Genomic DNA, 13,806 nt, shown 5'->3' with positions numbered 1-13,806 from the left:
GAAACAAAGAAGGAGTGATGTGAGATGATAAAGTAGTGAAAGAAGGAAAGGACATAGACGGTATTACAAAGAGAAATGAAGTGCTTAAATGTGTATGTGTGTTTTGTGTGTCTGTGAGTTTGTATGCTTGTGTATTAGCATATCCTATGAATGTCTGTCATTGCAGGACAATGTTGGTCAGAGAAAGAAGAAAGCAAAAGAATATTTAAAGAGAGAATAGAGTGTTGAAGCATCGACCTTCCAATTCTCTGCTCATCAAGGAGTCTCTTGACTGTAAATAGAATGTCATCGGGTGAGATGCCAGGGCGTAGGTCGGCGGATCGGACGCGGCACTTAGCATGTGGGTGGCTCTCCTTTCCCCCGCATCCTTGTTTCCCGTCGTCTTTAGTCTGCCGCGTTTGTGGCGAGCCGACTTGTTTATCGCCGCGGCCTTGACTGTCTGTCGAGATCATGTGTCAGGGACCATCTCGGTTCAGGGGCCCTTCCAACGTCTAGACTCCTTTTGCACTGGAAGTAATATAAATGGGGTAATTTAAGCAGGATTTGCTCTAAGCCACCTCAAGTGTAGGTAGTTTTTGTGGTATTGTGAACTGGGTTAGAAGTTAAGCCTGGTAAACATGGTACGTTTAAAGGGATGGTACAGTATTGGTGGAGATGAGAATTGGGCTTTAACTTTTTGTGAGATATCAAGAAATCACTTATGATATAGTACAGAACATACCATTTTAAGAGGAATTCAAAGTTTATTTGATGAAAATCGGGTTTGGAATGACTGAAACATCAAAAAACAAAGTAAAACAAAGTGATCATAAGAAAGTGTGGGTCCCACACTTCATTAGAATTGCTCTTTTTTTGATATCTCAGCCACTTCAAAACCAATTTTCATCAAATAAACGTTGAATTCCTCTTAGAATTACATGCTATTTCATATTTCATAAGAGGTTTCTCATTATCTCACCAAAAGATGTTAGAAACCTGAAATTAGGTCTCAACCAAAACAATACGATCCCTTTAAAGTCTGTTGATGTACGTGTAGTTTAATGTGATACATTATTCAGTAGGGTTGATATGGTAAACTGATTAAACTTGAAAAAGTGTGTTGTTGAAGCAGATTAGTTTGTAACTTGTAAAATATGGCCTATTAGTAACCAGCATGAACCTGATGTTGTGTAGGTGTCAGATATATATGTGAGATCATTCTAGTAAGCTTGGTTGTCGTGGTAAACATGGCTGTCAAGGCCAAAATGGTCAACTTTGTATTAAAGTGTAGTCTAAACACAAGACAAACTTGGCAATAGTGTTGAACATGGTAAATATGTCGGATCTGCTGATCATGGTAGACGACAATAAACCTAGTGACTTTGTGTGAAGGCATGCTTACAAAATGCAGCTGGTGGCTAAAGATAGTATAATAATAGTAATAATAATGATAATAATGATAATAATGATAATAATAAGAATAAGAATAAGAATAAGAATAAGAATAAGAATAAGAATAAGAATAAGAATAAGAATATCAATAATAGTAATAATAATGATAATAATATCAATATTAACAATAATAAAAAAAATGATAATGATACTGATAATGATAATGATAATAATAGTAATGATATTAATTGCATTTATATGGCACTTTAGTATACTGGTGCTGTTCATACAAGAAGACTAGAAAATACAGTAACAAAATGATATAATTGCTTTCCTTTAATACTGACTGTTGATGTAAATTCAAGCTAAGTCCCCAAATGTGAACGGAGTATCGGCTCGCTCATAGCACTGTTGTTGTTTTTTGTTTTTTGTGCTTGTTTATCCACCTGTCATCTCTTTTCTCACTGAGCCACATAAGGAACTCTGTATCTATTTTCAGGTTGAAATCTCTGCTATTTATATTTACGGCCCATCATGGGCAAGACCCTTGAATTCTAAATGTGTTGTACCCACACGTCTGGCTTTACTTGCCAAGCTTGTTCTTCAGCATTCATTAACTCCTCCAAAATTTGACCTATGTTTAAGTTAGCAAGCCCACTCACATGCAGCAATATGCAGTAGTCCAACAGGAAGGCCATGATGACACAATAAGGGTTACCCAGTAGATCATGTCTATTTATTGACGATTAATCCATGATGTATTTGTGCCATTATGTGAAGATAGCACATGTCAGTCAGCAAATTAAGCACTGTCAGCATTGAGTGCTGTGAGTTTGAAGGAAGCATGTGTCGAATATCACTCTCCTTGAGTATGGTTGCATGTTGCATTACATGTCTAAGCTCAGAGTGTTGTAAATCTATCTCTTTTAGATAACAATTGTATCAACACTGCTTATTTCTTCTTCTGCTTTCACGTGCTGTGGTTCTGATATTTATATCTCTCAGTTTGTATTAGAAGTACTATAAAGTGATATTGAAACTAACTGCTGAATAGTATTCAATGACCACTTCAGTGATTGGTATTTGTGAGTGTAGTCTTGTGTCGTTCTCATTTCTCAACAGCCTGCTTTTATCCAAATTATACACAATACTTTTTTGCCCTCTCGTAAGCTGTATGACAAACTTTTATGACTACTTATGAAACTTTCCTTCTTTATTTATATCAACTTAGAAGTGTACTTTGGTCATCTTTGTGTTTTGTAATAGTAAAGCAGGCATCTTATTTGGCATGGAGACTATTTGAAAACCTGCTGGCGACTGCTGGCTCTTTCTAGTCACGGAAATGTCTCTGCAACATCTCTGCCATAAAGTCTCCTGGAATGTAGTCGAGTCTCCCTGGAGTCACAAGAAAATCAAACGTGTTCAGTATTTTTCAGAGACTCTTCCCAGTCTCCTGCTGGTTGCAGAGACATCTCGGCGATGTTTCCTTCTGTGAGTGGCCAAGTCACAGAGATGTAAGTTTATTCGCGAGGTCTCCGAGACGTCTCCGCAACTTGGCAGAGACTTATTGGCGACCTGCTGTAGAATTCACAGAGATGGAGACGACTCCACGAATGCAAAGATGTCTCGGAAATGATGCGGTGATGTCTTCACAACTTCTGGGTGAATAAATTATCACCTTATTTGGAGATGTCTGTGAAGTCGCCGTTGAATCGCGTTTCTGCTGAGAGAGGCAGCCATTTTTCTTTTGTCTTTGGAGTCGCACAAGTCACAGCGACTGATTAGTCAAGGCAGTCTTGCCAAAGTCTCCTCCAGTGAAATACTGTAAAAGTGGAAATTTTCCCAGTGTTGAAATTTTCATGCATTTCACGCAACCAGAAACTAGTGCAAAAATAAAAGCACGCGAATGTATTTGCTTGCCAATATGTTCCAGTAGTTGATGTCTTGATTCCATGGAATCAAAAACACGCGAAACTCGTCTTACCCAGCCAAGCGCGAAAATATACACTTTTATAGTCCTTTTTTTTTTTATCTGAACAGAGAAAGAAAGAGAGCTGAAAAAAAAAACACTTAAAAAAACCCAAACAAACAGTGTCTTGTATTTTTTATGCCTCCACCACGAAGTGGTGCCGGAGGCATTATGTTTTCGGGTTGTCCGTCCGTCCGTCCGTACGTCCGTACGTCTGTACGTCCGTCTGCTTTCGTTTACGCGATAACTTGAGTAATATTGACTTGAATTCTACCAAACTTGGTCCAAGTATAAAGTATGATAGGGCAATTAGTTGATTAGATTTTGAGTGAAATCGGCCAAAGGTCAAAGGTCAAGGTCAAATCATGATATTGTATCCGTTTACGCGTTAACTTAAGACTGGATCGAGCAAATTTCACCAAACTTTGTCGGAGGATGATATATAATGAGACAATTACTTGATTAGTTTTTTAGTGAAATCAGACAGAGGTCAAAGGTCAAAGATCAAGGTCAAATCCTAAAATTTATCTGTTTACGTGATAACTCAAAACTGGATGAAGCAGCTTTCACCAAACTTGGTCCAAGTATGATGTATGATGGGACAATTAGTTGAGTAGATTTTGGTGACTGTGGCAAGAGGTCAAAGGTCAAAAGATCAAAGTCAAATGCTAAAAATGTTGCTATTTCCCCAATATCTGTGCAATGCCCTAAGGTATTTTCTTGAAACTTGGTGTAGACATGTACTACTGCGTAAAGATTCTCCAGAGAGAGTTTCATGTCATAAGGTCAAAGGTCAAAAGGTCAAAGGTTAGGTGAAATGTTGCAATTCTTACAAATGGTTCAATGTATCTTCATGGAACTTGGTACATAAGCATGTACTAACTGGCAGAGATTATCTAGGGAATTTAGGGGTCATAGGTCTATAGTCATGGGGTCAAAGATCAAGGTCAACTCCTCAAAATTTTACTATTTCCCTCATACACTAGTATATGAAATGCTTACATTATTAGTTTTAAAACTTAATATATACATAGAATGCATTACCTAATGGAGATTCTCCAGGAAATTTCCAGCCAGAATGTCAAAGGTCAAAGGTTAAGGGTCAAAGGCCAGGTTTCAATGCCCCCCCCCCCCCAAAAAAAAAAAAAAAAAAAAATCTATTTTGTACTGTAATTACACTTTTTCTTCATACCTTGGAAATTACTCAATGCATAAACTTATAAAAGGGTCCGTCAGAATTCAAGTAAAAATTCTCAATTCCCCAAGTATGTGTACCTGCACTCTTCGACAATTATAGCAAACCCAGTTCAAGGAAAGTGAACATTCAAGTCATTTCTGACGAACCTGTCATATCAGTATTTTGCCAGTTATGTGAAACTGTCATGGATCACACATTGTGAAGACATTGTACTATACGCCTATTGTGAGAATCATGCATTATGGCGGAGGCATCAGTCGCCATAGCGACATTTCTAGTTTTACTATGAAAAAGAAATCAAAACCATATAGTGTGTGAAAAACAAAAAGTTAGAAACTCATTCACACTGTGGATTCTCTGAAGGGCTCTGACTCAAATCCTGAGAGCACAGTATTGTCTCTGGATCATATCCAGCCACTCCGTGATCAAAAACATTCCCAGGCCCCTATATGTATAGAATAAAGCTTCTTGTATGTCAATAATTCTTTGTGCAGCTCAATTATCTTAAATCAGCACTTCTCTGTTATGTTATTGTAGCAAACCAAATTAGACTTTGTGTCAAATTATTTTTGTCTGGATGTTAACAGACAAAGTTTTACTGTAGAGCTCTTCTTAAGCCAATAAGTAGGATTCCATGTAGTAATCCATATTGAATCAGGCCTCATATCACCTGATTTGTTTTTCTGTGGCAAGTACTTGTCACCTGCCTGGCAGAAGGACCCTAGCATGAAATTTGGACCCAAAATCAAATTTTGGATTTTGACATAATTTGATAGAGTTCTGAAAGCTCTTCTATATGTAATCATGATTTTGTGGATGTATGTGTCATTTTTGGAACACTTTTGAATAGTCTCTCTGTTTATATGTTCACATACATGTTTTAATATGTATAATGCTCTTTACATCTCAATTTCTGACCAGATTGTATTCCAGTGTACAGCTGAATGTCCCAGTGTCATCAACCTTCATATCCTTGCCCTTTGGTCGGTCTAGACTACATGTAAGATGATTTTCTCTACACTCACACACAGGATATCACAGGTCCTCCCCCATTATGTGCAGTTTCCAATATGGACACGCTGACCATTAATCATAAATTTCTTGACATGAGGCAGAAACCGTCTGGCCTGTGTCTGGACGGGTCATAAAAACCGTACTTTGGCATGCGTCTGTGTTTCCAGAGCATTAATTTATATGCCTCAGGCTGCCCCCACCCCCCCCCCCCCCCCACCCCCTCCCATTCTACTCAATTAGATAATGACAGGTGAATGAAACGGGTTCATAATTCATTGTAATTATATAATGGTTTTGGAAATGGTGCTTTGCGGTATCGTAGATACTGGCAAGTGTTGGGTGGAAAGAGTGAGTCTTACTTCATTTGACCTCAATAAATGGAGGAAGAGCAATACCCCTATTATAATATACCAATTTATGATCTTAATGAGTTTTTTAATGAGGTTCAGTGTAATTTGCCAAGTTATGATCTTAATGAGGTATTTATGAGGTTTGATCCATAGAACTCTGGACTTTGTCATGTATGTGACAGGTGGCAGTTGATTTTATGTGATTCTGTAGATGAGCTAACAAAACTTTAATGAATTTTTGCTTGAAAATTAAAGATACTCAATTTAGCAGGAGATTGAGACAGAGTGAGCAAAACCTACTATTACCTGAACTGAAATGCAGTGTTGGCTTTCGAGTCTTCCTTTTTTTTTTTTTCTCGAGTGTCCATCTACAAGGAAGTGTAAACTATTGTGGCTATTTATGAGACATGCTTGGTATGTTCCATACTCAGTAGTGCTTTAACCTGTGTGAGTTTTAGTTCCGGGTACGCCGAGGCTAAGATACAGAGGCAGATAGCGTGATTAACACAAAACTTGAAACATCTACTCAACACTTCATATCTCACCGTAAGTGTACTCATAGAAGCTAACAATCACTTCTCAGTTCTGAAGTACCTGCCTGTGTAAGTTTTAAAAAGATTATGCAGGGCATGTGAAATGTCCTCTTCAAGTACACTTAAAGATTACACATCATGGGCATTGCCGTGGCAACAACAGGAACTTTTGGAGAAGGGGGGGGGGAGGGTAATGAGCCAAAGCCTTAGCACCTGTAGTTGGACCATTAGTCGCATGATTGAAACTCAATTCCATGGCCACCCCCCCCCCAATACTCCTCATTTCCCAGCATATCATATTTCATGGATCGCTGGATATAGATACTCACCTGAGAGCCTAGACCCACATGAAACAACAAACATGTAGCGCTATCCATGGTCCATTAAGCATCAAAGTGCAACATATGGCGGCTTCAATGCTTATAGATGTGTGAGCATCTGTGTGTGTGTGTGTGTGTGTGTGTGAGTGTAAGTGTGATATGGAGCTTCATGAATATGAGAGTGCGAGATGTATTAAAATTGTCGCACGATACAGGCTGCGGTCCATTTAGCAAACACAAACGCTGAAGAATTCTAATTTCGATTAGCGTGGAAGTAGCCGACCATCCCTTGGTCTCGACGTTGTTGCTCATTCATGTTGCTGCTTTTGTGAAATATTGTGCAGTTACCCACAGCCCCTTCACACAGCTCCCCATCCTCCATATCTCTCTCTCTCTCTCACTTGCTGTCTCTATATATATGTTTCATATCTCTCTCTCACTTGCTATCTCTCTCTATATGTTTCATCTCTCTCTCTCTCACTTGCTGTCTCTCCATATGTGTTTCATCTCTCTCTCTCTCTTACTTGCTGTCTTTATATATATATGTTTCATCTCTCTCTCACTTGCTGTCTCCACATATGTTTCATCTCTCTCTCTCACACTTGCTGTCTCTATATATGTTTCATCTCTCTCTCTCTCTCTCACTTGCTGTCTCTATATATGTTTCATCTCTCTTTCTCTCACAGCATCTTTTCTCCTTCTCATCCTTTCTGTCCCTCCCCATGTCTCTGTGGTGCAACAAATGTATTTCAAACATCCAGGTTTCTATTTGTATACCTCAATGAAGAGGAAGATGATTGCTGATGATAGCTGAAGGATTGTCTCATTATTTTTTTTAATGATGGTATTAACCACTCGATGCCATGAATGATACTACACAGTCAGTCCCTGGCATTGTTACTAGACCAGAGACCACACTATGAATTCTTTAGAGGACAAAACGCACACACACACACACACACACACACACACACACACACACACACACACACACACACACACACACACATACACACACACAGTGAGAGACAACAATGCATATTAACATTACAATTTGTTTTTTGGTTTTTTTTGTCAGCAAAACAGAAAGCATTTTGCTTTGTCCTTTACTCTGAGAGAAAAATATTATTTCTTGAAGCCAAATCATTTTTAAACTCGATCATTTCTAGTCCAGGGAACCCATATGCAAGGTATTTGGGAATGGGTACAAAATAACAAAACAAAAATTGTATTCAGTGAGATAGAGTGACACATTAAGATGTCATTTACGCCTTTACTGTGAATGCACTGTATGTTGTGATCATCAACTGCACTACCGTATTAAAACCTAGAAACGGTAACCCAATTCCAGTGACTGTGGTGGGATTATTGTTGGTGTGACAAGTCATCACATTGCCATGAAAACAGTTTCTCATTTGTATCCATAAATACACAGACACATACACACACACAAACATGCACAACACACATGCGGACACGCACACAGACATAAACACAAACACACTGTATATAAACACACATATATGAATGTCCACACACAGAGACGCCCAAACAACATACCCGCACATACTTAAGCACACAGGCCAAGATACACAAATGCAAGTATGCAAACGAATGGCACATACAACACACATAGGCAAACATTATCACACAACACTCGATACAAGGTGGTAATAGCAAAATTGCCGGCAGTAGTTCTTTGGGCAAAGCACTTAAGATAAGTGCACACAACTCTCCTCTTTGATCACGCTAAATTCTTTCATCATTAAAGTAACCCAGACCTTGGCCCATACAGACTACATGTATATGGGGGCAGTCAATGAGTATAGAATAAAACCAGAAACTTTCACGGCATGAAACTTTCGCAAATTGGAGCCAACGGCTTTTTTCGCGGCATGAAACTTTCTTGGATTGCTGACCATGGAAAAAATTAAGAGTGTACCACAGTACTATACAGGGATATGTCTAATACTCACTGCTGATTGATATAAAAATACACAACTAAACTGAATGCTCATCACTAAACACTGGTACTGGTAGTTTAAAAAAAAGTGTGAATGCACACTACTAATACATGTATTATTTAAATAGTGCAGTACTTATACAGTGCACAGAACTACAGTGGCATACATTGCATTGTGTAGACAAAAACTTTTGCATGCAAAGTAATTTTTAAGACCATGGCTCCTCACAAAATTCGCGAAAGTTTCATACACACAAACATTTCTGGTTTTAATGTAACTTATGATACATTTCTACACCATCTAATTCACGAGGGATCTTTAATGATCATGATAAAACAACACATCATACCTCTGCTCTTCTATCAAAAACCGTGGTCACATTTGATCTCAGCAGTCAGCACAGATTTTAGGTACTGTATACGCTATAATTTTCACGTACATAAATTTTCGCAAATTGCCGCTGTCACACATTTTCGCGAGTGGTTAAATTCGCGATTGGGGGACCAGAGAAAATATGAAGTGGCAAAGAAAGTGTGAATTTTCAACTTACTAGCAAATAAGAATGATACTAGTTATACACTGCATGAAAAAAAACTTACCAAACTCTGCGAACTAGTAAGTTAGAATTCAACATTTTTGAAGTGGTTAAGTCCATCGCGCTAGATTTCTGACGAGTGGTCCCCTTGCGATAATGGATTGGCTCTCTACAGTATTCGTAAGTAGACGTGGACGTGCGTAAACAAGCTTAGCCAGTATGGTCTGTTCGGTAAGCCGTGACATGGTATACTAGTACTGAAATGTTCGTATCGTTGAAGGCAAGGGATTCATTTTGGAAGGTAATATTTTCGCGTGTTGATAATTTCGCGAATAGCTCCCGACTCGCGAAATTCGCGAAAATAAAACCCCCGCGAAATATATAGCGTATACAGTACTTGCCTCGATGTCTGTCGTGTTTTGCATGAAAAATTCCAAGCAGTTGAGTTGTATGCTTCATCACATCAGTGATAATCAGCTCACATAAGACGTTATACACACAATTTAAAAATGGTACAGTTAAGAGTAATAAACATTCTAGGGATTCAAATTGCTCAGGGGCTCCCACTATGCATTCCTCATGGTCTCCTTTAAGAGGTACAATGGAAACATTGTTTTGAAAGTATCGACATACCTCCTTGGATCAAGACCAGCCAGTGAATGTGAAAGTGAATGTAAACTGAGGTGTGAAAAAGTGATGAAATATGGTAGGGGCAAGGCATATGAGTTTCAAAGGCTGTGAATTCTAGGGATTTTAGTTACTAGGGGTTTGCCTACCCATTCGTTCATTGTAGTCTCCTTAAATAGATAAATGCGATGATTGTTTGGAAATTAGATATACAAAAGTAATTGTACTGACATGGATGGAGACCATCTTGACACGAAGCAGCTGATGAATGTGAAAGTGAATGTAACTGGGGCGGGAAAAGTGGGAAAATAAGGGTGAGCCAGATGAGTTTTGAAAGCTGATGTGACAAAAATAGCATCTACCATACAGTTCGGCCCTAGAGATGATAACACATAATCAATGTGACATGACAAGAATTGCTTAGAGATATCTCGTCTACTATGTACATGTGATGTACCAGTATTCGTTTTCCAGATATTGCAGTGATTTGAGTCTGGGGGGTTGCCAATTTGCCACATCACTGCTAGCTCTGTAGGCTGTTTTCTTCTTTCTTTTATTTTTTTTTCGGGGGGGGGGGGGGTGTCAGGATGAGGTGGTAGCGGCAGAAAGGTTTCCACAAACAGGACATTCCAAGGAAGTTAGCTCGAATGTGAAGTTGGTGCATTGATCCAGCAACCCAATCATGTGAAGCGAGATGGAGAGGGAGCCCCCCGAGCAGTATTGATAATCTTTCAGCGCTACCTGTCGGCTGTTTATAGACAAACACCATGCGTGGTGAAAATAGAAGCCGGGGCTGTTTTTTGATGTTTTTCCCTTCTGTCTCATTCTCGTTATTGGCTGGCTGGTTAATTCATTGTCTAGCTCGCAACAGTATGGGACTGGTGTTATCGATTGCATGGCATGCTCTCGGTCAAGAAGGCGGCTTTTCGTTATTACCATCTCGCACACGCACACACGAAAAATAAAGTGCGAAAACTGCCATCACTGCTTGCAAGTGTGTATGGCCTGTAGAATTGTGCAGGCGGTATTCATTGCCTAACACACCATGTGGCTATCCTGGAACTGAGGTTGCCAATCTGACTCGGGATGATAAGTGTGAGAGAGTGATTTATTACACAACTCAAAAAGATGTGGTGAGACAGATAAATTCACGTGTCCATGTGATCATGATGCGTTCAGGAAGACCAACTTTACATACATTATTATACGGTACATTTCAATACATTGAAATACTGATACATTTCATTTTTCATATTCATTTTTCATATTCATTTCATTAATTTTATTTTATTTCATTGATTTCATTTTATTTCATTGATTTCATTTCCAACAAAAATGCAATACATATTGGCATGACAGTTCGATAAGACTGACCTTTGCTCACTTGAGTGTCCTTTAAAGCCAATGCCTCCTGGAGCCTGGGTTTCCCTGTACAAAGTCTATGGAGATTGCCCAAAGCATCACAGGCAATGGGTAACGGTTTATAAGTCTATAGACTCTTCTGTACAGACCTTGATGGACACACAACTTAAAGTACAAAAAAGAAAAAAAAAAAGAAACTGATGCTCACTCTTGAGGTTCACAGTTCAACTCCCTGGCCATAGCAGGAGTTGTAAGATCCTTAGGCATGGCGTTTTATCCTTTTTACACCTGTGTTCCACCAGAGAGTACTTAACACTGCTTTTTTTGCAGCTTTTACCTTAACCTGTTGAGGATGGGCTGATTTTGCTACAACATACGTTTCCCATAGACAAAGAGACCCGGGACTCGTCCTCGGCGGGTTAATCACTTTCTTTGTGACCCACATACTGAATATAAGCAAATTGTAACATTCCACACAAGGGTGTGTTTATATTTATGTCTTTGCCAATGCACGGTTCAGCGTGAAAAGGTATGTTTATAAGCATCTATATCATTTGTTAGCTTCTGGGGGGTGTTTCATCAACGTTTGTCAGCGCTGACAAATACCATAGTAACAGTCAGTGACCAGAGCATCTCATCCAATCAAAACCAAGGATTTTGCTGAAATTGTCAGCGCTGACAAACGTTGATGAAACACCCCCCTGTATCATGTGCTTCCGGTCTGTTTACCCACAGTCACATACATACCTTCTGATGATAGCCACTCTTACAAGTTGCAGCAGTCTGATTTGGAAACCTTGTATGAAAGCTATTTAATCCATTCTGTGCCAGAGTCTTGACAGTATGTAAGTTGCCGTGGGGTTTTCTATGCCAAATGACTCTCAAAGCACACAAACAGTTAAGATAGAAATATCTACTTCTATTTTCTTTGTCTTTCTTCCCTTTGCCCCCCCCCCCCCCCCCCCCCCCCTGACAAGTTCATATCTTCTACTGATAACTACAACTGACACCGGACCTGTGCTCTGTATGGGGAAAAAAAACAATTTCCTAGTTGCAAAAGTCAATGGTTGGTAATGTTGTCAGATAGCAGAACTAGGCTGAAACTATATCTATTTTATTAATTAGTTCTCTTCTGTTTCTGTCAATAAACATGTTCATATCTCATACTGATTGCCGCTTCAGTAGTTTCACAGGAAAATTGGCTTGATGGAAATGGCATCCTTTTCCCATTGCACAGAGTAACCTGTCATTATGGAAATAAGTAACTAGGAAAGTAATGCCACTGCCATTTTCTTTTTCTCATTATGAGGCCCTCAACCTAATGTCATTTGAATAAATCAGTGTTTAGACCCATTTTGCCTGTATTCCCATGTTCTGGACAAATTGCATATATTACCTATGTCCTTATGACTGGGCTGTTGGATTGTTTGAAATTTTGAGCATTTCATATAAATGCAATATTTTATTTTTTCTTTTAACTGAGGAAGGTATTGCATAGTCTCGGGGGGGGGGGGGGGGGTCATAATGGTCAGTCCCCTCTGGTTGTGTGGTCATCAGCATTCAATTGCCATCTTGATGGCCATTTGGAATATATCAAAATTCAAAATGGAAATAGTAAATGCAATCAATTGCTGCCTTGATGGCCATTTCGAATATATCAAAATTCAAAATGGAATTAATGAATACAATCTATCTGTTTATTTCTCTTGTATTTCATGACCAGCGATTCAAACATTCATTATCTGTTTTATATATTTTTTTCTTCCTGTCTTGCCTGCAGTCCGAGAGGCCAGGAACCTCATTCCGATGGACCCCAATGGCCTGTCCGACCCGTTCGTCAAGCTGAAACTCATCCCAGACCAGAAAGGAGTGACCAAGAGAAAATCAAAGAAGGTCAAGGCCAGTCTCAACCCAACGTGGGGAGAGTCCTTTGAGTTGTAAGTCTTTTCCCCTTCCCATATTGATAGACAGACATACATACATACATACATCAGAGACTCCAACCCCAAGCACCTTCTGATCTGGAGATTCTCCCGCCCGAAACCCCTAGCAAACGGGAGACTCTAAGTTGATGTGTGCGAGGCGCGAAGTTCCTTGGGTTCTAGGTGTTCTCTGGTGCTATCTAAGGCTTATTTTTTCAACATACAATAGAAATAAGTAAGAAATCCTTTCCACCGGGAGACACAGAGCCAGGGCGGGAGAAATCAAATCTCAAACGGGAGAACGGGAGATTTTGCAAAAATGGGCTTTCGGCGGGAGATCTCCCGTCGAAAACGGGAGAGTTGGAGTCTCTGATACATACATACATGCATACATGTACATGTACATACATATAATCCAACTGTAGTTATCCACCTGTGTTGGGACCAGCGCCCAACAAGATTATCAAAAGTAATATGGCTATATTAGTGAGATATGCTCAAGCATGACACTTTTATGCAAGTAGTATTGGTGATATGCATAAGGCATTACTAATTAACTTTTCAGTATGATGATTTTCATAATTTTTACATATTTCATAATTCAACTGATGTGGAAATTAGATAGAATATGGTTGGAAATA

The 13,806-nt window shown here is 39.2% G+C and overlaps 1 protein-coding gene across 2 annotated transcripts in view; it reads left to right on the top strand.

The window, feature by feature from the left end:
• The window catches only part of LOC139734745 (protein kinase C), a 247,772-nt gene that overhangs the window by 207,256 nt on the left and 26,710 nt on the right, over positions 1–13,806 (top strand). For both annotated transcript variants that reach the window (XM_071645542.1, XM_071645543.1), the window contains exon 6: positions 13,024–13,180. In XM_071645542.1, coding sequence (XP_071501643.1) covers positions 13,024–13,180 — 157 coding nt within the window. The remainder of the gene's footprint in view (positions 1–13,023; positions 13,181–13,806) is intronic.

The sequence above is a fragment of the Diadema antillarum genome, unplaced genomic scaffold (genome assembly GCF_040938485.1).
Source record: "Diadema antillarum isolate AM-2024a unplaced genomic scaffold, OU_Dant_1.0 seq00000546_RagTag, whole genome shotgun sequence".
Lineage (NCBI taxonomy): Eukaryota > Metazoa > Echinodermata > Echinoidea > Diadematoida > Diadematidae > Diadema > Diadema antillarum.
This window is presented reverse-complemented; position numbering and strand designations above follow the sequence as displayed.